At 40.8% G+C, this 24,408-nt stretch overlaps 1 protein-coding gene across 1 annotated transcript in view; it reads left to right on the top strand.

Moving 5' to 3' along the window:
- Positions 1-5,620: 5,620 nt before the first annotated feature.
- Positions 5,621-24,408, top strand: part of MAVS (mitochondrial antiviral signaling protein) — a 25,059-nt gene continuing 6,271 nt past the window's right edge. The window contains exons 1-9 of the mRNA XM_072406636.1: positions 5,621-5,719; positions 11,584-11,709; positions 13,809-13,989; positions 16,240-16,628; positions 19,008-19,106; positions 20,684-20,776; positions 22,436-22,552; positions 23,016-23,099; positions 24,290-24,391. Coding sequence (XP_072262737.1) covers positions 11,590-11,709; positions 13,809-13,989; positions 16,240-16,628; positions 19,008-19,106; positions 20,684-20,776; positions 22,436-22,552; positions 23,016-23,099; positions 24,290-24,391 — 1,185 coding nt within the window. The 5' untranslated portion in view covers positions 5,621-5,719; positions 11,584-11,589. The remainder of the gene's footprint in view (positions 5,720-11,583; positions 11,710-13,808; positions 13,990-16,239; positions 16,629-19,007; positions 19,107-20,683; positions 20,777-22,435; positions 22,553-23,015; positions 23,100-24,289; positions 24,392-24,408) is intronic.

Here is a 24,408-nt window from a genome sequence, read left to right on the forward strand (position 1 = left end):
ATGTGTGAGCATTATCTAATATCTTCTCTATTTACAGTAAAATAGTACTGTGTATCTTTCTAACAATGAAAATGGCTGCAAGAAGTCTATTGTTTTCAATTAGACCGACCCTGTCCCATAGGCTAAAATAGGAGGATCAGTATGGTTATGTTTAGGTAGAAGGTTCAGAAAGTGGTTTTAAATTGCTTAGAACAATCCACCAAAACCTCTCATGGTTATTTACACAAATCCAAGAAAAGGTTGCTGGTGATGAGCAGGCGATATGGTTGTGTTTCGTTTTTTGGACGTTGTTAAAAGGCTTCCTGCATTGAGCCTGATTTATTAAAACTCTCCAAGGCTGGAGAGAATACACTTTCATCAGTGAAGCTGGGTGATCCGGCAAACCTGGAATGGATTTCTTCAATATATTTTTGCTATTTGTTAGCAAATGTTTCCAATACTGGTTCAGATCCATTCCAGGTTTGCTGGATCGCCCAGGATCACTGAAAGTGTATCCTCTGCAGCCTTGGAGAGCTTTAATAAATCAGGCCCATTGTGTCCTGGTCGGTCACCTGCACAACCCTGTCCATAGACTTGAATGGGAATGCTTTTCAAGAGTTTTTATTTTTTAAGCATTTTGTGAAGACTAATTACAGGTTACATGTTTCCAAATCCCATACCCCAATTCCTGTGCAACACAATCACAATGCTGGAAACTGCACCTATAAAGGTTTTCTAGCATTGGATAAAACCAAGAAAGGCCAGCTATAATTACCTAAAGTTTCTTCCAGACACTTGGCAGTTGAAATTGGTACCAGGTTGTAGTAACCACATAGAAAATTACCCATTTACCAGAATCTAAGGCTATGAGGTGCGGTGTGGTTGCGGGCGCAGTTATCGCTTCTTCATGGCCATGAACGCCTTTCTACATTCCTACTACATGAAGCATCTCATCCATGGAATGTGCAAACATTATGAGCAGAACCAAAGCATTGATGCAGCCAAGCGGCTAACATTTTGTCTGCTTCCAGGAGCTGCATGGGAAACACCACAATCCTATCTAATTAATATCTATAATAAACAGGATTTATATATCGCCAACATATTACGCAGCGCTGTACATAAAATAGGGGTTGCAAATGACAAGTTGAATACAGACAGTGACACAGGAGGATGAGAGGACCCTGCCTCGAAGAGCTTACAATCTAGGAGGTGGGGGAAGAAACACAATGGGAGGGGGATATGGAATAGTGGGGGAGTAGTGAGGGTTTTAAGAAACAAAAAAAAAATGGGTAGGCAAGTTTACAAAGATGGGTTTTAAGTGTTCTTTTAAATGAGCAGAAAGTAGGAGCAAGCCGAATAGGACGAAGAAGACCATTCCAGAGAGTCGCGGCAGCTCTACAAAAGTCTTGGAGCCGTGCGTGTGATGAGGTTATGAGTGAGGAAGTCATTAGTAGGTCATTGGAGGAGAGAAGAGAGAGGCTTGGAAAATATTTTTATATCAGGTCAGAAATGTAAGTGGGACAAGAACTGTGGAGGGATTTGAAGGCAAAGCATAGGAGTTTGATAAGTTGAAATGGAAGCCAATGAAGAGAACTACAAAGAGATGCAGCAGGTGGTAAGGATGGATGAGTCTGGCTGCAGCATTCATAAAAGATTGTAGAGAGTCGGGTTAGTGGAATACCAGAGAGAAGGATGTTACAGTAGTCCAGACAAGAGATGATAAGAGAGTGTACAAGGAGTTTGGTGGTCTCAGGGGACAGGTAGGGGCGGATTTTGGAGATGTTGCGTAGCTGAAAGTGACAGGACCTGGAAATGTTCTGAATATGGGGGATAAATGAGAGGGCCGAGTCAAAGGTGACACCAAGACAACAAATCACATCCCTTCCTATTTTGTCTGGCATATGTTGTTTTTTCACATGGTTCCTTCTATGCCATAAGTTTAAATAAATATATATATATGTATGGACGCACTTTGGTATCCTTGTTTTGGATTCCACCTTGTCCCAGGACTATGTACAGTGTTCTCACCCCAGTCTTCTCCTGTTATATGCTGGACAGGCATCATCACTAAACCCAGTTCCAGACTTGTTAAACCTCAATGGAAGTGCCAAAAGTGCAAGGTCTGCTTCAAATAATAAAAATAAATACTTTTTAAAAAAGAACTGCTACTCCGAACGCACTGCACATGGCAATCAGAATGTCTAATACAAATTATATTTTGCATTAACAGCATATTAGATGAGGCTGTTAGTTGCATGCTGTTGTATTATTTGTTGAGTTTTATCATATTAATAGTGACATGAGGGTATCAGTTTTCTATTGGCTTGATGCCATGACCTCCATAGACAGAATATGTTCTAAGTGCTCAAGTGTCTGTGTTTAAAGTTCCAGCAACAAATTAACTATTCATTTCCTGCAAACCTAATTTCTAAATTTAAATAATAAAAAAATGTGAGCAAGTAATGCACTGCACAGTGTACCATGATGGGTATCCTGGCATACCCCTGGCTGCTGGGAATTATTGAACTGTCATGAGCATGCCATGAGTTATCATGGGGCAATTTTTGTAGCCACTATAAGCAATCACAGACATATCACTGTGCAAAGTGCTCCTTGCAAAAGGGCCCTGGACACTCCTCAGCCAGCCAGGGCCCCCACAGCAGCTTTTGTGTCCTACATCCACCAGCAAGCCTGCCCTTCTTCCTTCATTGTCTATTTTGTATGCCATAGGAACCTTGTTCATGCAGCCCAGCAATCCATCCCTTGGCAGCAGGCTAGGGAAGCAGCATTTGCACCCCAGAACTGTTGGAGGTGAATAAGTTCTTCCAGCAATCCCTGCTCAGGCCACGTCTTTCCTCTCAGGACTGTTCAAATTTGCAGTGATTTAGCTTTACAGCTTACCATGGAATTGTAGGGACCTACTAGTCAGTTCTGTACAGGGGCCCCACTAATTATTTTTGCACAGGAGCCCACTATTGGCTGCATCCACCACTGATCAACACTTCTTTTTTTATTGCAATGAGGGAGCAACTAATATTGTCTTCAGTATGTGCTTGGTGAGCAGACCGATGGGTCCTAGGTTCAAATCATTGCCAGGACAATATCAGCTTAGAAGTTGTTGTTCAGGGTTTGTAGGGGTTTTCTACAGACATTTCAGTTTCTTGCACCTCCCCAAAACACGATAGTGGGTAATTGGCTCCCCTGCACAATTGGCCTTAGACTTCATCAATGACGTGTTACTATGGTAGGAACACTGTGAGCTCCTCTGAGGAGCTTAGTGACATGACTATAGCTCTATATGGACACAAGATAAAAATAATAATATTATTCCTTTTCTGCCAGTGCTAATACCAATGGTCTTTTTAGATACAGAATACCTGCAATGCATGATGGGTGCTAAGTTTTTTTAGTGGTTCAGGCCTGGTAAAATGATAAGACTGTTGCTGCATTGCTATTTAGCACATTCCCAAAGACAGACAAAATTCACATTGCAAAATTAAGGCAAATATAAACCCAAAGTATGGTAAAACTGTATCTCCAGCAACATGTAGATCTCATTATTCCCTTCTAGCTAACTACAGGCTCAAAAAATAGAACCTAAACCCATCCAAAGCTGTGGTATGTGACCCTCTAATCCCTGAGTCTCCTCGCTTCCTTCTTCCATTTTTTATCTTAGAGGAACCCTTGAAATAACCGAGGTTCATACAGCTGTGTTCCTCAAGGGCTGTCCATATTACTGGCTGCGGTGAATAAAATCTTCCTATTGGCTGTGGAACAGCAAAACCCACGATTGGACTAGAGAGGTGTGACATCATCATGAGAGTGCTGTCAGGGACTGGGATGAGGAATGACCTACGCGGTAATTCTACAGTGCAGGATCAGCAGTCCCTCACAGTAGATACAAGGAAAACAGGATAAGGTAGGTATGTCCTTCTTTACAAGGTAAGAACAAACCATTTCATCATTTATATATGTATTATATAATTATATATTTATGTATCTTGTCTGGTAGAGGAGGGTGCCTGATATACCTAAGATTGACTTTCTCCTACAGCTCACCAACCTCAACAAATCTCCATACTGGTATTGAACAAAGAACAAGGAAAAGGAACAAAATAATGAGCTCATCATTTTTCTCTCCTTCTGTCAGCATGTCTCTTTGTATTGCAAATGAGCTGATTGGCTCTTTGTGATGCTTCTTCCTAATTGAGGAGTAGAACGTTGATATTAGGAACTTTTATTATTATTATTATTATTATTATTATTAATATTAATAATAATAATAAAGTTTTTTTATAGCGCTAACATAATATGCAGCGCTTTACATTACATACGGGTTGCAAATGACAGACAGATATAGACAGTGACACAGGAGGAGGAGAGGACCCTGCCCCCAAGAGCTTACAATCTAGGTACTAATCATGACTGCCTGGGGTTCGGCTTTAAAAGGAACCTGTAATTTTCCTACATAGAGCAAATAATAGGTTCACCCCATTTCCCTCCTTCTTAAGCTGCACACACCTTCATGCTCCACTTTAGAACTAACGCTTCTGGTGGAGCATTTGAATCATCTTTTTTCTTATGTATACATTTAAAGTAAATCGTTTATTTACCTACATGAATACATTCCTGGGTTTTCACAATATTCTGGCACAGGGTTGTTTTTCAGGCTTTGATCATCATTAAAAAGCCCTCACTGAGCTCCAATCAGTGATTTCTTTTTAATATGAAATGATATCATCAATCTGCTGCAGGCAGGAGAAAGCATTTCTGCCTAACTATTACACTGCAACATTGTATCTTTGTAGCAATCTAAAGCTATATTCTCACATCAGAATATGGTATGAACAGTTGTGCTCATCTCAGGTGAAAATCTGACATGTACAGAGGTTCCTCGATGTCGTTCATCAATCTGCACACATGCATCTAACATAAAAAATATATCGGATGACAGGTCTACTTTATGTTATGACACTTACTTCCTATGCACATCTGAAATCATAGGTGTAATAGTCAAAGCGGAACTAAACTAAAAATAAATTAAACTTTAATTCCACAGATCCCTGCATGGTGCTGGTCCTTCCCATGATCCAGTCTGTCCTGGGATTCTCTTCGTCCCGATGCAGAGGAAGTGCTGGACGCCGCCATTTTCTGTCTTCTCTTTCATCTTCTTATTCGCTTCTTTCTTTTCCGATGAAAGGTGCAAGATCGGGTGCAACCCATTGTGAAGGGGAAAAAAAGCGGATCTCACTGGGCATGCGTAAGATCAGCATCTCTTTCCCCTTTGGTGGGAAAATACCCCCGAGATCAGGGCATGCGCAGAAGGAGCAGCCAGAGCCTTATAGGGTTTTAGAAAAAAAGGTGTTATATCTAAAAAAGCAACATTTTTACTTTATATAGAAGAGTTGTCTACCCTGTCTATGTAAATGTTGAGTTTCGGTACACTTTAAATATTCTTCTCCCGGCTTCGAGGAATTACCAACCTAAAAACAGCAGCTGTATAACACAAAACATTGGTTGCAAGAGAGTTAACAGAAATCAATGTTACGCAGATGATGCAACAGCCACTGCCTAGAAGAGGGGCAGACCATGCATGCCAGACTGGCCAATCAGGTGCCAGATTCTGGGCAGGTTTACATTGCATAGAGATCAGTGCAGGAAGAATTCCATATACTTGGAAGAAGTCATATTGTCAGGACTGCAGACACTGTGTGGGACCCGACTCGACCAGAAACAAGTAGGTGCAGGAAATGTTTTTGCTGCAGATTTGTCAGCCCAGGTCACTGATACTAAGCTGCCACGCCTCGTGCTGACCGTGTTCACCATAAGCATAATAAACACAACGCAGGCCTTTAAAGGACTACAAATAGTTATTATTATACAGTATTTATATAGCGCCGTCATATTATGCAGAGCTGTACAAAGTCCATTGTCGTGACACTAACTGTCCCTCAAAGGAGCTCACAATCTAATGCCCCTAGTCATATGTCATTAATGTAGTCTAAGGTCAATTTTTTGGGAGGAAGCCAATTAACCTAACTGCATGTTTTTGAAATGTGGGAGGAAACCCGAGTACTCAGAGAAAAGCCACACAAACACAGAGAGAACCTGCAAACTCCATACAGATAGTGCCCTGGCTAGGATTCGAACCTAGGACCTAGCGCTGCAATGACCACCCCGGTGCCCACGTTATGTTAGAACAGCCATTCTCAACCGGGGTTCCTCAGGAGGTTTCGAGAGGTTCCTCAACATGTAGCTGCTTATTTCTGGAGCCATTTGGCTGAAGGGCACCATATGATCTTTTTCTGTATGTTTGTAAAAGTTGCTAACTATGCCATTTTTATTGTTAACCCCCAATCGAGAAGGGTTCACCATCAAGGGTTCGTCCGGGGTAAAAAAAAAATAAGAATGGCTTTGTTAAGGAGATGAGACAAGCCCTCATCAATGGACAAAATGACCCATCACTGGTTGGGAAAAAGTTCTTCCATAATGGATTTGGTGGGGCAGCTTCGTCTGTGGATTCCTAGGGTTCCTCAAAAGTTTGCCAGGAGTTCCTTGAGCTGTGGCCAACTGTCCCCTCCATCTGATGGTACCCTGGCAGGGCCACAAGCATTATCTCTTTGCCTGTCTATATAGATCTAGACTTAGGGGGGCATTGGTCACACCAGCCAACAATGAGGGGCATTCTTCACATTGACAATACATGGGGCATTCTGCCAATGAATTTATATTACCAGGTGTTCCCCAAGATCTGAGCTTTATTTTTAAAGGTTCTTCAGGGGTAAAATGTTGAGTAATGCTAGAATACCAGTTGCAATGCAGAATAACATTCACAAATATGTAAAAGTTCTCATGGCTGCATCATTGTATCTAGTTCAGTTCCAGGTTTAATCCACAGGAAATTCTGAGTTATCCTGAAGTAGATGACTAGTCTAGCTCATTGCTGAACGACAGTTTGTTAAAACGCTTTGTATCCAGTTGTCATTTTTTAATATGTGATTTTATCCTTTTTCATGTTTGCATCTCAGTGCTGCTGATCTCTTGCAGCCACTTTCCACCTCTTTAATTCATATGCCTGGGATTTGGGATCTGGGCCTATGCTGTTGTTATTAGTAAAGAATTTTGTGTTGTTCGTGCCATGGAAATTGCTGCTTACACCGCTTCTCTATACCGGCCTATTTGCATATGGGTGTCTGCTATGTTCCGCGTCCCTGCACTCTGAGTCACTTATGTATATGGCTGCCGAGACTGAGTGTAGTGAAAACAATGTAGATGGCGGTGAATTTAATAGAGGGCGTGATAGTAAAGTTTTTGGGATAGGAAAGTTTAACATGGATGGCAGGTGTAATGGGAGGAAACAATACATTTTGTACATAAGTACTGTATATATGACTGAAAATTTTGGAAACATAAATACTGTATATATGACTGCTGGGGAGGAGAGCTAGCAATTTGCCATGGCAAATCTGCCTGGGTGCTGTTTGCCAAAAGTCCTGCAAAACTCACTGAATAACACAAAACCCAACTGTAGCACCAATTCCCATTGATGTCTATGGAGGGTGGGGGGGGCATGCCATGGAGGGATATCAATGGGAGCGATTCTTTTTATTTGCCTTCAGGGGCATCCACATCCCCTTGGTGGGAGCAGATTTAAAGAAGTGTCCTTATTTCATTCAACATTGGGGGCAAGGGTACTTTGTATCCTTCTTGCAAGATACCCTTACCCCTTTCTCCTGGATTTCCTAGGCTGTATGTCTGGAATTTAGGGGAGCCCCAAACTTTATTTTAAAGGGATCAAAGTAGTGGATCTCTCATAAATCCGGCAACCACAATTGGTATAGCATACAGAGACTCTATGGCTGCTCTGTGAACCCTCTTTTAGTGAGGGGGCAGGCACATTACAAAACCCTCATCCCCAAAATATCTAAAAACAAATGCGATTAACTCATTTTCAGTGCCATGATTTCTGTATTGGATCTAGACAATGGTGAACAGAAAGAAATGAGAGGTTTGCTTCTGTATCAATGGAAAACCCGATGGACACATGACTATAAATCCTTCTCCTGCCCTGCCCAAACCCAGAACAGATGTCAGATTTGGAACAATCGCATCATTTACAGTCAAGCCCAACGGTTGATTCTATATTCCAGCTGCTGCCACTGAAATCTGCTTGTCATGTTTGGTATCCAATCCCTAAAACTCAACCAATGGGCTCTATTTCCTTCACTTCTTGTCCTTGTGATAAAGAAGAAATGAGTTGTCACCGGAGTTGGAAGATACTGGTAGTAATAATACCTGGTATAGGTGAATCAAAAATATCAATACTATTCATTGTTTTATCAATTAATGTTTTGTTGTATTCTGTGTCCCCATTGCTGAGGATTCCCCAATAAACTGCCCCCGTTGACTGCAAAAAAAAAAAACCTGAGGTTCTCTGCAAGCTTTGGCTGGATTACGATTTCACTAATTCATACAAAAGCAATGTTGACAGCTCCACAGGTATAATAAATATACTGATCACATGCAGCATTTCCAGTTATTGTACTGTAGACAGTCTCTGGGTAATGTTTGCAGCAGTTGGAATGCGAGCTAGGCCTTGAGGACAATGATGAAAGCCCTGCGGTCTGTTAAAATGGACATTACTGCGTGGTCCTAGACAATGTACCCCAGATTCATTTTCTGCTTCCTACGTCATTGGGAGAATAAATGAGCAACATTTTAACATTTTTGGGGTATTTGGTGTATTTATTTTGGGGCATTTTTGGGTATTTATTTTGGGGTAAAAAAAACATAAATGGAAGAGAATATTTATTAACAAGAAACTCTGTATGTTTGTGCATTTATTCCCGAGATTTAAGCAGCACAACCCTGTCACTAAACTGCACAGGTCATCCGAATTTTCTCTGCTGCAGTTACAGATCCTGTCCTTCACCCAAGCTCTGAATACAATATAGACTAATCACTTAGCAAAGTGAATTATCTCCTTGCAAGGGATGTTTCCTTAGCTCAGTGAAGGAGGTGAAGGTTTAGTGACTTTAATTATCCAATACGTGTAGAAAATCCTTGCACATGATGGGGTATTCTTTAAATTACCAGCACATTCACTAAGCTATTCATTGCAATGAGATAATGGGCCTGATTTATTAAAGCTTTACTGGAGAGGATACATTTTCATCAGTGAAGATGGGTGATCCAGCAAACTTGGATCGGCGTCTGGTCCAGGATTGCTAACAAATAGCAAATTAATTTTAGAAAATTTATTCCAGGTTTGTTGGATCACCCAGTTGCATTGATAAAAGTGTATCCTTGGAGAGCTTTAATAACTCAGGACCAAGAGGTATCCAAGAGGATACTGTTATTTCTTTAGTAAATCAACCCAATGATATCTCACATTCTGGCACTGTGGCACAACTGAATGGCTTCTTCTGCAGCTCCGAGTTCTTCTGAATGATACCAACTCTAAGACTAATCACTACTGGCGCCCAGTTCATATCACAACGCCCTAGTGGTTCCCACGATTTAGGGAGTCCAGAACCAGGAGGGTAGCTGGCACAGAGGGGAGACAGCAATCCCTCTGCTATGGGGGGATCCTGGAAGCGCTCTGCGCACAACATCTGCATAATATATGTTGAGTTTCTAGCCATACATATAAGTGTATCAAATAATGTTTTAGAAGATTTAGGCAGAATCAAACCTCAATATTACAAAATTGTGAGTAGGCAGGTTCTGTTTGGAGATGGGACAAGCAATGTTTCCTCTGCAACAAAACAAACTTACCTGCCTGTTCACAATCTTCTATACATAGTACAATGAACTGAGCAGCCTGGCATAGCTGGCTATCGGGAATGAATGAACTTTTGCGCACATGCATGGGACTTTAATTATTCTGGTCTGGCCTAATAAGATGGCTGTAGTTCCCAAACAAAGAAAGGGACTGAAGTTCCCAAACCCGAGAGAGGACCAGGTAAAGATTTCAGCACTGGGACAAGAGAACAGGTAGGTAATTGTATTTGTTTGCACATGAGATAAAGTCTTTCCCTTGGTTATGTTGTAATAATTATCAGGCACTTTATTACATGTGCAAAGAAGATAAAAAAAAATTGATCTGCTATACGCAGTAGACTGAACAATCTAAATAAATAGGTGAACATCCACCATGTGAGCATGCAAGTTGTGGCACACTAGTAAAAGTGTTCTTTTTCCTTGTTGTGTAATGACCTTTGTAGTACAACGTCTCCTGTTTTCCTAATCTCTGCCCCATATTTCCATTCTAAATAAAAAAAAAAAGAATTGAAATGAGTGTTTGCAGTTATGTGAAGAGTTGTAAAAGTAAGGAGTGTCCTATACAAGAGAGTGTGGCAGGAATAGGTGTATATTTATACATGCACATTGCAAACTACATCTAGAAAAAGGAGCTTTGTGGTGTAAGTGACCTTGCTGCACAGGTGTTCTGCATGAAATGTACACATTATAGGGCTAAAAAATGTGGACACCCATTGAAATAATTTTAGGTGACTTTAACTAAGGGTACTGGTAATGCTACAATAAACAAAGACAATTGTGCCTAAAAACAAATTAGCAACCATTTTTTTTAATCTTCATCATGGGAAAAATAGGAAATCATAGGAGGTCAGAATAAAGAGTAAGCCAATGATAAACAGCAACCAGCTGCAGTGTAGATGGGTAGAGGATCCACCTGTCTATGGGTTTTTTTTGGTTGGTATCTCTTTATGCAGCAAGGTGGCTCAGTGGTTGGCACTCTGGCCTTTGCAGCGCTAAGTTCCAGGTTTGAATCTCAGCCAGGACACATCTGCATGGAGTTTGCATCCCCCCCCCAAAAAAAAATTGACCTTAAACTGTATTGATGACATATGATTATGGTAGGGACATTAGTGGGGACAGCTAGTGACATGACAATGGACATTGAACAGCGCTGCGTACTATGTTGGCGCTATATAAATAGTGTGTAATAATAACAATGTGTGGTAAACCTGTGCTTGGGGAACAAAACAGTTTCACGCTGTTGCCACCTTCTTCCATCCCTTATACTTACCATCCATTCCCTGTTCCTCTCATGGCAGCAGTCTAGCTGGTAAATGACCATTTAGGAGATGATCTCTAGATCTTAGAAGGAGGATGGGGAGTCACACGTTCCCTCACATATACCGGTATTTCACATCCATCGTGCTGTGTCTACAGCAAACCTAAAATGACTCTTATCACCAAAAAGTAAAAGGCCCTAGGTAAAGAAAAGTTTTATTTCTCCCTGGGGATGGTGCTTACTTTTGGGTATATTGGATGCTGTTTATGTGTCCCATGTTGCATGATGTGGCTTTACCCATCAAATGCTTAATTGTTAGTTGTACTTTCATAATGCCCAGCAGGAAAAATGGGGATTCTGGCAACCAACGCATCCAAAAGTGTTAAATACTAAATAGTCTGCTGCCAGTGCAGCTCTACACAAGCCTGAAGATCAGACTCTGCGGTGGGCTGGTATGAGGAATGATTCTTCTTTTACAAACTGCCTTTCATCGTTTATTTTTTAATGTTGGCAAATAATACACAGGGAAGATTTATTGACCAACTTGTCTTTCCTCTTAGATAAGTATGGGGTTCGCTGAGGATAAAGTTTTTGACTACTTGGTAAATAACATGCATATGATGATGGATATAAATGTTGAAGAAATGCTGGATCATCTAAGAGGAGTCTTTACTACCTCCACTGGGGTAAGAACCATTTCTACTTATATTCAGTGGTTATTATCACTGCCACAGTTTGTATCATGCTGAAGTTTTCTTTTTTTTACATTCTTTATTTTTCAAAATGTTCAAGGTTTTTCAAGTAAACAATAATAAACGAAGATAAACAAACAGAAATTGTGACAATTACCTCTTCTTCGCTAAAATGCAGGCGTCGCTCTCCTGCTCATGCAGGCAGTGCTGACTGGGTGCCCCTGCTCTCCCAAGTTTTTTCAGTTTCGCCCATCCCACCAGCCATTAAGGAAATAGAATCTTAATCATCCCTGGCTATTTAGCTAGCTGCCGAGCCCCTCTGCTGAGCATTTCCTCTACAGCTGCTGTTTAAGTCAGTGCTCTCCCTGTGGAGCTCCCGTGTTAACCCCTTATTGCCAAATCTGCTGTTTCCCTACCTGTTCCCTTGTGCTGTTCCAGTGTTCCTCTGTGTCTGCAGTATCCCTTTGTCTCTTGTGTGCTTCCTGTTGCTTCCAGTGTCTCCTTTGTTCCCTGTGTCACCAGTGTCTATTTCATGGATTTCTGGTTCTTGACCCCTGGCTTGTTCCTTACTGTTCTTGCTTGCTGCCTGCCTCGACCCCGGCCTTCCTTGACAATTCTTCTGCTTAGTGATTTGATACCGTGCATCATGCTGCCCACCCTGGTGTGCCCAAGGACTGCAACCTTACAGTAACCAGCAGTGCAACATCCTCACCACTGGAGGCTCTGGAGAAGACCTGGTTCCTGCTTAGACTCTCAGGGCTCACACCATTTCTGTGCAAGCCGTGGTGCCCCCTAGTGGCCCTGTCAGGGAGTGCATTTAAAATACAAAACACGTCTTTGGTTGTAGTAATTGCATCAATCTCTGTAGTGTAAAAAGTTCCACTAAACTTGTTTCCAGAAATAGAATGGTGGGTGACCAAAACAGGTACAAATGTGGTATTTCAGTAAGGCACAGAATCATAGAAGCAACACAATAACATTGAACAGGCATGATAAGATATGGCAGGGTCCAGGTGGCACAAAAACTCTGGTGTTACCCTATAAAACATCCAACTACCCCACACTGCATTGAATTTATCTGAGAAGCCCTGAGCACTGGCTGTAAGATCTTCCATCATCATGATGTAATTGACAATATGTATGCTAACATTTTCAAACTCCCTGTCGATATGCACATTTGTCCACTAAACCTCTTCTAACCTATCAATACTCTTCTTGTGCCACCACTTATGATGTTCTCTAAACTCCTGTTCAATCACAGCAATTAGTATTTCTCTTAGCCTACAGATGGGAATTTCTTTGTATTGATGAGTTGGTTGTAGAAGAAAAATTTAAGGGAAAGATATTTTTTAACCAAAGCAATAAAACATACATCTTGTCCTGAATCAAATCACATGCAATGCATAGGAACATCTAGCAGGTATAGCTCAATGCATTTTGTCATAAAAATGTATTAAAGAGGCTCCTCTGGGAAATAGTTTGGGACTTACTGTTTTGACCTACTAATATGGCGACATAAGGTTCTGGGAATTAAGACACTGAACGGCGCTCATTGAAGGAGTGTGGACATTGCCGGGAAGTGGTTAGACTTGTTGTTGGTGCTGCCAAGAAAATAAGGAAGAGGAGGAAAATCACAGTGCTAATGATTGGAACTCTGTAACACGGACAAGTGTTTGGTAGTTAGAGAAGAATTCCAAGCAATTACAGGGGGAAATTTCTTTACATGAAAACAGCATGTCAAAATGATAACTTGATTTGCAGATATAGGTTGCTAAAGTTATATACAATTCTTGACTTTTCTTTGAAAAATTCAAGCTTTGCGCACCCTTTATACACCTCCCTACTAATAAAGGGGTTTATTTACTATTCCCCACTACAATCTGTATATTACGTTCTTAATAAATTCCCCTAATGTTGAGGGAATGATAATCTTTGTTCCATGAGTGGCTTTTACTGATAAAACATAACAAGGATTGTGAACTAATCCCCATTGTTTACTAATACAGCCAATATGGTTAACCAACAAACTTCGAAAACAAAGTACAAAAACTAGGAGAGCAATTACAGTGTTCTGATTATACGTTTTCTTTAAGGAGCAACTAGAGAGACACTTGGATAGAAGAGGAAATAGTCGCACGGTGTATCATTTTCTGTTGGATCTGAAAAAGAGAGATGATTGGGTGAACAATTTTCTACGAGCGCTGTGGGCATGCAAGCATCGAGAACTGTTCCATAACCTTCAGGCTGAGTATAGGTCACACACACCTAAAAGAGGTGAGCAATCAACTTCATCCCATAAGACTCTGTTTCTTGACCTTTTTAACATGGAGGAAACTTTGAAATAGCTTTCAGGTCTCCAGGAAACCCCTTTTATAATTACTATATACACAGCTCACAGTATATTAGTGTGATGTCAGTAGGATAAATGACTCATTGTGGGAAGAAAGGAATGTCATCCTTACAGCCAAAATATAGCCAAAAAAGATCATTAATATGAGTTAAACTGACGTGAGGGGCACAAATTGCTCATTACGCAAAGAACCCCTGGAGGATCCCTGGTTGAAAACCTAGCGGGCTTATGCTGGCTATACAGTAGTTGGTGGGGACAAGTGTATAAGATTGATATGTCTTTCATATAGATCATTTACCTGGTAGCTGTGTGCATCCGTCAACTAGCAGAGACAACATTCAGCTTTCTCCCTAACACCTATCAATCAATAGGAGAGTTTTCCAATGTTCACAATAATTGACAGATCCAAGAGTGTATCACTCTTGCATCTCCCAACGTTATAACTGTCACCTTTTGGTGGATTTATGGTATATTTTAGGTTATTTACACTTAAATAGTATTTCATTGCCATAATTCGATTGATTGGATCCAGGCAGGGCCCGCCTGTGAATTCACAGCACCCTGAGAGAACTTAAATTTTGGTGTCCTCTGCCCAGATTCCAACTACCTTTAGTTGCAAAGGCTTGTCATGAATGAAAGTAGGCATGTCAGGCAGGGGTGTACTTGTAAAAAAAACCAAAAAATAAACAGAGGGCACGGTACTATCCATGGTGAGCACGCATGCACATCATTGGTATGTAAACGTTCCCACCCCACTACACCCTTGCTTTTGTGTCACTCAAAGGTGAAACTTCCGCCAGAGTGACGTCAGAGAGACAACCCACCCACCGTCCCTGAGCCTGCAATTCCATATGGGAGACATGGTCCGGGGCTCTGGCCGGTGTCCCCCCCTCCAGCGGGGTCCTTCTCCTGACTCCGTGGGGGTCGGACCGGCCAGAGCGGCAGACTACCAGAAAATTCTTTGCAAAGAGTAGGCATGCATGCCTATTCCCCAAAAAAGTGAGAGCACAGCATTGCCACCCGTTCCGGCACCAATACACCCCTGATGCCAGGGTAGAAGCCATTTAACTTGTTTTTTCAAAAATGTTTGCAATTTTTTTAAAAATGTGAACTTCATTAAATGATACCCGTGGATCCTGCAATTAAGATACATTTTTAGGTGCTTTGTTTTATGGGATGATAGCTGTTTTCCAATATCAATTATACCCCAGATGGCAACTTCAAGCAGTTGTACTGATATTTATTGTGCATCATCTCTCTGTGCTTCTCTCTCCCCTCTCCCTTCCTCCCTACCTCTCTCTCTCTACCTCTTCATTCTTTTTTTTCCCTTCTATCTCTTCCTTCTCCTCTTCCCCTTTCCCTCTCTCTACCCATACTCTTCCTCCCTCTCTGTCTCTCCTCCTTCACTCTCTCCATCCATCTCTCTTTCTTGCTTCTTCCTTTTTTCTCTATCCCCTCTTCCCTCTTCCTCCATATCTCTCTTTCCCTTCTTTCCTATATCCCTATCTCCTCTCTCCATTTTGGCCCCTCTCTGTCTCTTGACACTCTTCCTCTCTTACCTTTCATCTCCCTCTCTCTTCTCTCCACTCTCTGTGTCCTTCTCTTTCCTTCTTTTTCTTCTTTTTATTTTATACTATGCCACTACCCCAACCTCACTGCCTTGCTCCTACCTTTTATCCTGACCCTCACTTAAATAATAATCCAGAGCAAAGTCAAGTCTAGTTGGAGTTTACTCGGGGCTAAGGTTTATTTCCCCCCCAAGGAAAATCACTCCGCTCTAGCAATTGGCTTTCAAGAGGCCTCATGATGCATTATGGGAGGATGCAAAGAGAGTTTCACATGTTCACCGTACCTTAAAATATAGAATATCATTCTGTATCCTGGGAGATAAATAGATCAAAGGGGGGAAACAAAGGACTGTGAGCATAGGACGATGTACAATGAACTGAAACTTGTTCTCTGCCCTCACTAGTAAAGATTCACCCTAATGATCAAATATATTTAAAATTTGCATAGAGCATTTATGGGTTATATTGGAGTATGTGTTCCTAAATATTTCTGCCTCTGAATGATTTTGAACATATTGTTATGATTATTATTTTAGTAAAGCTTTCATAAAAGGTTGTGTCCTTCCTAATCTTTACCAAGTTTTTTTTCCTTTTGTATACTTCCAGTTTGGGAACCTGATCCTCCCCCTTACTCACTTCCTACTACCTCTCCCAATCAATATGACCTTCCTCGGCCTGATAGTCCACACCGTTGTGCAAGTCTTCCAGCTCAGGTGAATCACAATCCCCTCCAGCAATCACCAGATCCTCCCATGGCCATCAAGCAAGCATCAACATGGAGCAATCAGCCCCAGGAGGGCAATGGGCCATCCAGCCTACCTTACGCTTTTGCTTCACAAAGATCTCCAGCTCCAGCTTTAGCACATCCAGCTTCACTGCCTGACCAAGTGGACGCCGGGACATCAGACGGTGACATATCTAAAACACCTGTACCAGAATCCTTACCCATTCAGCCAGAACAATTTGTGAAAAGTGATGCAAGACTTTCATGTGAGGTGGGTGTTCTTCAAGTACTATATAAAGTTCTTTATACCATCTGAAGTCAAAACTTTCTTTTCCAGTTTTTGGTAGAGTATGGTTAATACCCTGGACAAGTTTGTGTCTTATTGGAATAATAATAATATTTCATATTCTCTGCTTCCTGTCTATAGACACAGGTATTCAGAGAAGATCTCCCCATAGTTAGGAAAATCCTCCCTTAGACATTTGTCATTAAAGGAGGGTTACCCAATTATTTCAGAACTAGTGACCATAGAATTTGACATTTGTCCTTGCCACGGGCCTAATTAAAAAAGCTATCTAAGAATGGAGAAGAGAGACTATCATGGATCGACCTGGGAGATCTAACAGACTGGGAGTGGACTTGGTCCAGGATTTAAAGCTTTTAAAACTAATGATTTTTAAACAATCTATTCAATCTATGTTTTCTGGATCACCAATGTTCTTCCATGATAGACTATCTTCTCCAGTCTTGGAGAGATTTAATAGATCAAAAAACAACAAAGACCGAGATTTAAGCAGGGTTTTTGGCACAAAGGGTGTATTAAACATATATTAACAATGTTTATAACAGAATTTGTCAATTATAAAAGGCCACTGTACACAACTAGTGGTCGGGTATAATAATTGAAGTCATATGATTACTTAATACAATACACAGTAATCAAAAGTTGGTGTGAACGACCTTCTTATCCTTGGGGTTCAACCACAGACAAAGGAATTTTTTCCACTAGACATATAACAACTTATCAACATATATATTGTTGACCATATACAATGTTTGATCATCAAAGCATGTTGTTGGATATACTCGACGCGTTTCGCCTGGTACGGCTTCTTCAGGAGTATTATTGACAGCATGCGTAGATTACTTGTGTAAGTTGTATATGGTTTTGTGGAGCAAAGGCAAATGGTTTAAAGTGTATGCAAGATCAGGGGGGGTATAAGTAGTCTGGTATTCTACATGCTAGGGTCCTTGCATTTGAGTCAGGGATCTTATATAGTTGATCCTAGGTGTATTTTGTACACCAGATAGAGAATTTGTAAGTATGTTGCAAACAGCTCCTGGAGAGATTTGCAGGACAGCAGCTGGAGACCCAGCGTGGAGGGAGATCTGTGGCTGGGGACCCAGCGTGCAGCTGGGGACCCGGCATACCTCTTGGAGAGATTTAATCAGGCCCTTTTAGTACCGGTGACAACGGTCATCAGGACAAATGGAGAGGATGAGTCTATCAAATAAAGACACAACCAGAAATAAAATTCTGAAAACAAAGACAGAAATTGAAGAGCAATTTTTCTTGTTAAAGTCCAAACTCAGTTTCTATTTTAATCTGCCAATGTGTTCTTGATGCTGCAAATATTCCTTTTTTAGGGTTTAATTTCAGGATCATACTGTAATAAACTAATTAGCTTCTAACTCTTCCCTACTATGTAAAACTATATTATAATCCATTTTGCAAGGTAACAATCTAGACTACTTTAAATCAACCCCAAGGTACCTAAATATAACCAGGCTGACCAGATCTGGTCCTACATACCCCACTCTTGTATAAGGTGCTGAAGGGTAGAAAATGAGTTTTCTGAGCAAAGATCAACTGAGTCATAACAAAAGTGATAAAAAGACTGAAAAGAAATAAATAGATGTGACTGCAGAGGCCAATACTGCCCACAGCATTGGTCATACGTAAAGGGTAACTAAACATGCTTCATCAGGGGTCCCCAGAAAATTCAGAGAAAATTTTGGTGGGTCTCGGCACTGGCAGGTGCACCCCCCAGAAAGATTAGGAGAAGGACCCCACTGGGGGGGGGGCACACCGGCCAGAGTTCGGGGTGGTGGGCGGGTTGTGTCCCTGGAGAGCGGGCCGGTTCTGGCATCATGATGTCACAGTTTCTTCCCCTTTGAGTGACACATGGCTCCCCGGTCCGGAGTCCATAAATTTAGTGGTCTGTGACATCCAAAAGGTTGTGGGCCACTGCGCCATACTCACTCATCCCTGTTCCCTGGCAGGGTGCTTCCATCTTCTTCTCTTCCTTCATTGATCAGGCCTGGATGATGTAGCTGAATGTGCAGATCAGTTGTTTTGACACAAACCCAGAACAAAAAGGCAGGTATAAAGGATCACCTGTTCCTTTCTGCAATAATGACCGTCCTGATCATTTGTAAAATTGTGACTTTAGTTCATGTTTAAAGAACATATAAGTTCTAGCAATAAACGTCCACTATTTCCATTTTGGTCTGGTAAATATACCATTGAAACTGTATTACTATATCTGTCCTATAAATTAAAAAATATGTTTTTAAGCTGAATGTTTTAAGCTGTACCTTGAATGAATGTGTGTGTGTTCCTTTATGTCATTCCTATAATATATTTCAGGCCACTGATCACCAATACTCATCTGCAGCATCTCCGGTCTCCCCAAAAAGGGATTTTACAACAACACAGCCAGTAATTGAAATATCAAAGAATCGAGAGGTAAGATCTGTATAATAGGGACTTATCAAAGCTGAATTCCAGTAAATAAATAAATGAATAAAACATTGTTTAATGAAGTTACCGGTATGTACCTAGTATAAATCTATTATTTGTTGTTTTTCCTTCATTCTACAATCACAGATTTAAATCACTGGATTTGTATTGTTTAATGCAGAACTAAACCTGAAATTAAAACAAAATGTGAGCAGGTGGGTTCATTATTAAGGAAGGGACATGCTATGCTTTTACTGCAATAAAATAAACTTATACTGTTGGGGGGATACTTTTGGCAAATATTTGATCCAGGGAAAATCCTTTTCCCGAGTTGGAGAAAATTTATTTCCCCAGTGGTTGAGCTCAATGTCTTTTATTCAACCTGACTAAAGATTTCCTTGACCAAAAATTCACACCTTCACCTGGTGCCCTTCCGGGTTCAGGATCTTCGGCCATCTTTATTGGCCAGGCCACAATAATATAACTCCTGCACACACACATGGGAGTTCATTACTGGCAAACAGTTATGCCAGCTTCATACACTATACATTATATAAAATAAACAAGTGGGTAAGTTTTATTGCAGAAAATAAATAGCCTGTCCCTACAATATAAAACCTGCTGGCTTGCAGATTTGTATTCTTCAAGTTTAGTTCCACTTTAAAGAAGAACTGAAATTTGGAAGTTGTGACCAAACAAAAATACAAGACGAATCGTCAGTGCTGCCTGTGGTCTCACTGCAGCATATCTTTGCCCCTTCACTGACTTATCATACGCTGTTCTGTGCTGTGCCGTCATTTGGAGGTTGCTATCATGGTAGAGTCAGGGCTTTGATTCCCTATATCAGAGCTTCTAGCACAAGAACAGTGAGCGGTACAGCTGTAACATCACCAAATCCCCTGGGGAACAAGCAGTGCCTTTGCTGTAATGGAATCCTTGTAGAGATCTAAACAGTAGCTGTGATATCTTGCAGGATTTTAAGGAAACTGTGTCAATTATTCATCCTTCCTATCAGCTTCTTACATACACAGGTGCCCATACTTTGTCTGGCAGCTGGAGAAAATCAAGTTATCAACCCTAATGGACAAAATCTGTGGAGATAATGGCCCTGATTTAATAAAGCTCTCTAAGGCTAGAAAGAATACGCTTTCATCAGTGAAGCTGAGTGATCCAGCAAACCTGGAATGGATTCCCTAAAAGTAATGTGCTATTCATACAAGTTTTCATTCCATTGCAGGTTTGCTGGATAACCCAGGTTCACTGATGAAAGTGTATCCTCTCCAGCCTTGGAGAGTTTTAATAAATCAGGCCGCAGTGCTGCAAGGCAAAAGAATCTCTTACTCACTGAACTAAAGACAACTGTACAATACCCAAAAATCCCAGCAGAATTAGGAGCTCAGAACTATCTAGCTATAAATTTTTTGCAGGTAGCAAAAGCATTTAGAAAATGTATTAACAAATAGAGTGTGATATATCTGAGGCTATGCTGCTCAATATTTATTTCTATGTATTACAACATTTCTCCTGATTAAACCCATTCATGTTTTGCTGAGTAAGAATTCTTTGCTGTTGTTTTATTTTAGGTGGTTCAGTCTGGGGAGCAGAACACCTCCATGGTAAATCATCAGAGGAAGAATGCTGATAATGAACTTCCCAGTACCTCTATATATCAAGACGTAAGACACTGTTACATCGCTCTGTAACATTCTGCATGCTTAAAAAACAAAGCCCACAATCTTTCCTGACTCTCGATAGATAACATAAATTGCCTTTATATTGATGCAATGGTCTAAGATGGTCACCTTTCTATGCACACAGCTGCCTATGAAAATCCGATGTTGGCACTCCATAGATCAGGCCAGGCTTTCAGATCTGCACCCACAGTATTGTATAAGTTTGATCCTACAATCTGTGCTGGCTTGAGCTGTGCCCAGCTGTAAACCCCATCTATCATCAATGTTAACAGAAATATCTAGAAATCAGTGGGCTCTCCAGCAAAACTTTTAATAAGCCCTATCTCTATGCAGTTTGAGCACTGCAGTGAATTTGGGGTGTGGGGCATGGAGAGGGAGCATAATTAAAAAGAACCTTAACTATCTACTATATACACATTGCACATATTATTTTCCTTGTGTCTAGAGTATTTGTTTTTAATACTGTGCTACCAACAAGACCCATACGAACATTTTAAACATTTTTAAAAACTGAAACTTTTTTTATTCACTATGCTTTTTGAGCATAATATTTATACATATATAGTATATAAAGGGATCTCACCCACAGCAGCCCTTTGAGAAGGAATGGAAGAGGCGGTGTCGTTCAGTACAGCCTGCTGCATAATGTGCAAAAGATGGCTCTTGAAGAGGAGCAAGAAGCTCCCTGCTGGGAGTCTCCCAGTACTGTCTGCATACACACATGCAATAATTGTTGTTGGAAAGGATCTTTCATGATCCTTTCCAATGATGAAAGACTGCATGATGCATGAACGAGCCCTGTACATACAGCACCGTTCTGCTCTATGGAGAGGGGAGGATAACGTCCTCTCTCCCATTCACTTTCATTATAATCGTTCCTTGTTTGTTGTCCGTGGATCAGCCAGGACATTCGTCAGAACCACGGATGTTGAACGCTGTACACACGCCAGATTCTGGTCCGATATCAGCCCTGGTGCCTTTTTAAAACGAGAATCATCTGATGTGTGTACTGCACTCAGACTAAGATAGGGTGGGACAGAGCACTAAGTTAACCCCCCTAGCCGTATTCCCAAGTCACACTCGGGGTCACTTTTAATTAAAAAAAAAACACTTACCTAGTTCCGTCGGTGTCCCCATCTCCTGGGGACATGTCCTGCTCCTCCGATCTCCAGCCGCACAATGCGCGATGATCTCCAGGATTCCTGGTGACTTCGTGCAGGCGGGAGGATCGGCAGGAAATTCAAATAATTTTGTATTAGATTCAATACAAAATAGCTGTATTGAGTCCAATACAAAGAAATATTCACATAATATATATAAAATTATATATATATATATATATATATATATATATATAATATATGCTAATATTCAGTTACACTACATGTTTAAATTTTTTTTATTTATTTTTCAAGAGTTTTGTGTTTTGTTAATAAAAGTTTATTATTAGGTTTAATAAATATGAGTGAGTTGTGTCTAAGAATTACAGCCTTCAATCAAAAATAAATTTCCATGCAAAAAACTGTACCACTTTTTGCATGGAAATTGGGAAGGAATTAGTTAATCAGATGTCTGGTATTCACACATATTGATAAAGAACTATAGCTTTACATATTCATAGTATTCTTTCTTTCCATACAGGTGGCTAGTCCTAGAACTAATGCACCTAATCCATCCTGCTCTTCTGCAAGCAGCATGCATGAAGCACACAAAGCTGGGGCAGTGCCACAACAAGGAGAACTGCCTAGTTATTCACAGGTAAGATGTGGGACATGAGAGATGTCTGGAAAAGTCTTCCTCCTTCTTCTTTGCTGTACAACTCTGATCTGTAAAGTGCCTTGAACTTCCTAATTGTTTCTCAGTCCCATGTGTCTGAATAATACAATATTAATATTATTACACAGTATTTATATAGCACCATCATATTATGCAGTGCTGTACAAAGTCGATAGACGTGCCACTAACTGTCCCTCAAAGGAGCTCACAATTTAATGTCTCTACTATAGTCATATGTCATTAATGTAGTCTAAGGACAATTTTGAGAGGAAGCCAATGAGTAAACCCACACAGACACAGGGAGAATCTGCAAACTCCATGCAGATAGTGCCCTAGCTGAGATTTGAACCTGGGACCTTGCGCTGCAAAGGCAAGAGTGCTGACCACATGGTATCTCTATCAATAAACAACTGCATCCAAATACATCTATTTGTTTTACTTGTAGGGTACCTCTAATTTTCCTGCAAGCCAGAACTTTACCACAAATAACACTAACAGAAGCTACTCCGTGGAATCTGTCCAAAGACCGGTAAGGGCAATCTCATGCCTGCAATATTTAATGAAAAAAATGCTATCTGCATTATCTACCTACTAAAGTTCAATCGAGATGCAAAACTTAGATGAATGACATTTAGTCATTCAGAGCACTGTGTAAAATATATTACCATTTTCAATAAAATACTCATAATAAAACGACTTTTTAAGATTGGATAAAGTATAGATGAGTTCGGATTTGCGGTACGGTTGCTGTGCCATTACTGCTTCTTTGTGCCACTCTACCTGCAGCAGCCCAATATAGAATGAATATGGGGGGCAGTGAACAGTCAAATCTGCAAATGTTGGTTAAGAATTAGTGCAGTGGTGCAGGCAGTCAAGCAGCTGGCCAGGTGCCCCTGGAACCTAACGAGAATGCTTGTTTGTCTGAACCTGTTAGATCCAGGATCAGACCTATATGAGTACCAGTCCTTAGTTATATGCCCAAAAATGGGCCCCTGCAGTCTTACCAAAAAATGCCACCCTGCCAGAAAAGTTGTGTTTTGTTAAGCCTTCTGGAAGACTCGCTTCCTCTGGTGGGCCCCAGGTCCCCAGTTTGAACCTGGTTAGACTCTGTCAGATTTGTATTACTGTTCATCTCCTTTATTTGTCCTGGTGGCCACTGGCATCTAAAAGGAAAGCAAAATCCAACATTTTGAGTTGTAATGAATGCAAGATTGATCCTCCAATGGGGACAAACTTTGTTCACTTTTTGGAGATATCCTCTAATTTCATGTTGTGTCGTCAGGACATAAAGGGAAGTGAAATTCCTGATGTTGTGCAGACAGAAAATGTACCCTGAAAGTGTTTTTTTGGTTTCCTGTTCTGTACAAAACTTTATGAGAAAGTGGCTGGATATACACTTTAATGGAAGAGTACAGATTTGCAAATATTCAAAAAAAATATGAACGGACAGAAAGAGCACCAAAAAGCCTTCTGTTTAAGTTGGACAAAGGTAAAACCTGTGTCAGATTTTCATTTCTCTTTCCATCTTACTGTTTTAGTGATTCCCTTACCCTATAATCCATGACCTGGTAGCAATTCAATGGGTAACAAAAGTGATGAAAATCTCACAGAGAGCAAGGAAAACCTAGCCGCCCTTTCCCTCTTTCCAAAATGCAAAAAAAAATAATAAATTTGGCTGCATGTGGTTTTACTTTAATAACCAGACATATTATCATAAAGGTGACGGCCTCTCCATCCCAGAGGCAATCCGTGTCGAGTTTGGAGTCTGGAGCAACTGCAGGATCTGAACATCAGAGCAGGGAGCAGTCTACAAATCATTCGGTAACAGAGTGTTCTGC

This window comes from Pyxicephalus adspersus, chromosome 3 (assembly GCF_032062135.1).
Source record: "Pyxicephalus adspersus chromosome 3, UCB_Pads_2.0, whole genome shotgun sequence".
Taxonomy (NCBI): domain Eukaryota; kingdom Metazoa; phylum Chordata; class Amphibia; order Anura; family Pyxicephalidae; genus Pyxicephalus; species Pyxicephalus adspersus.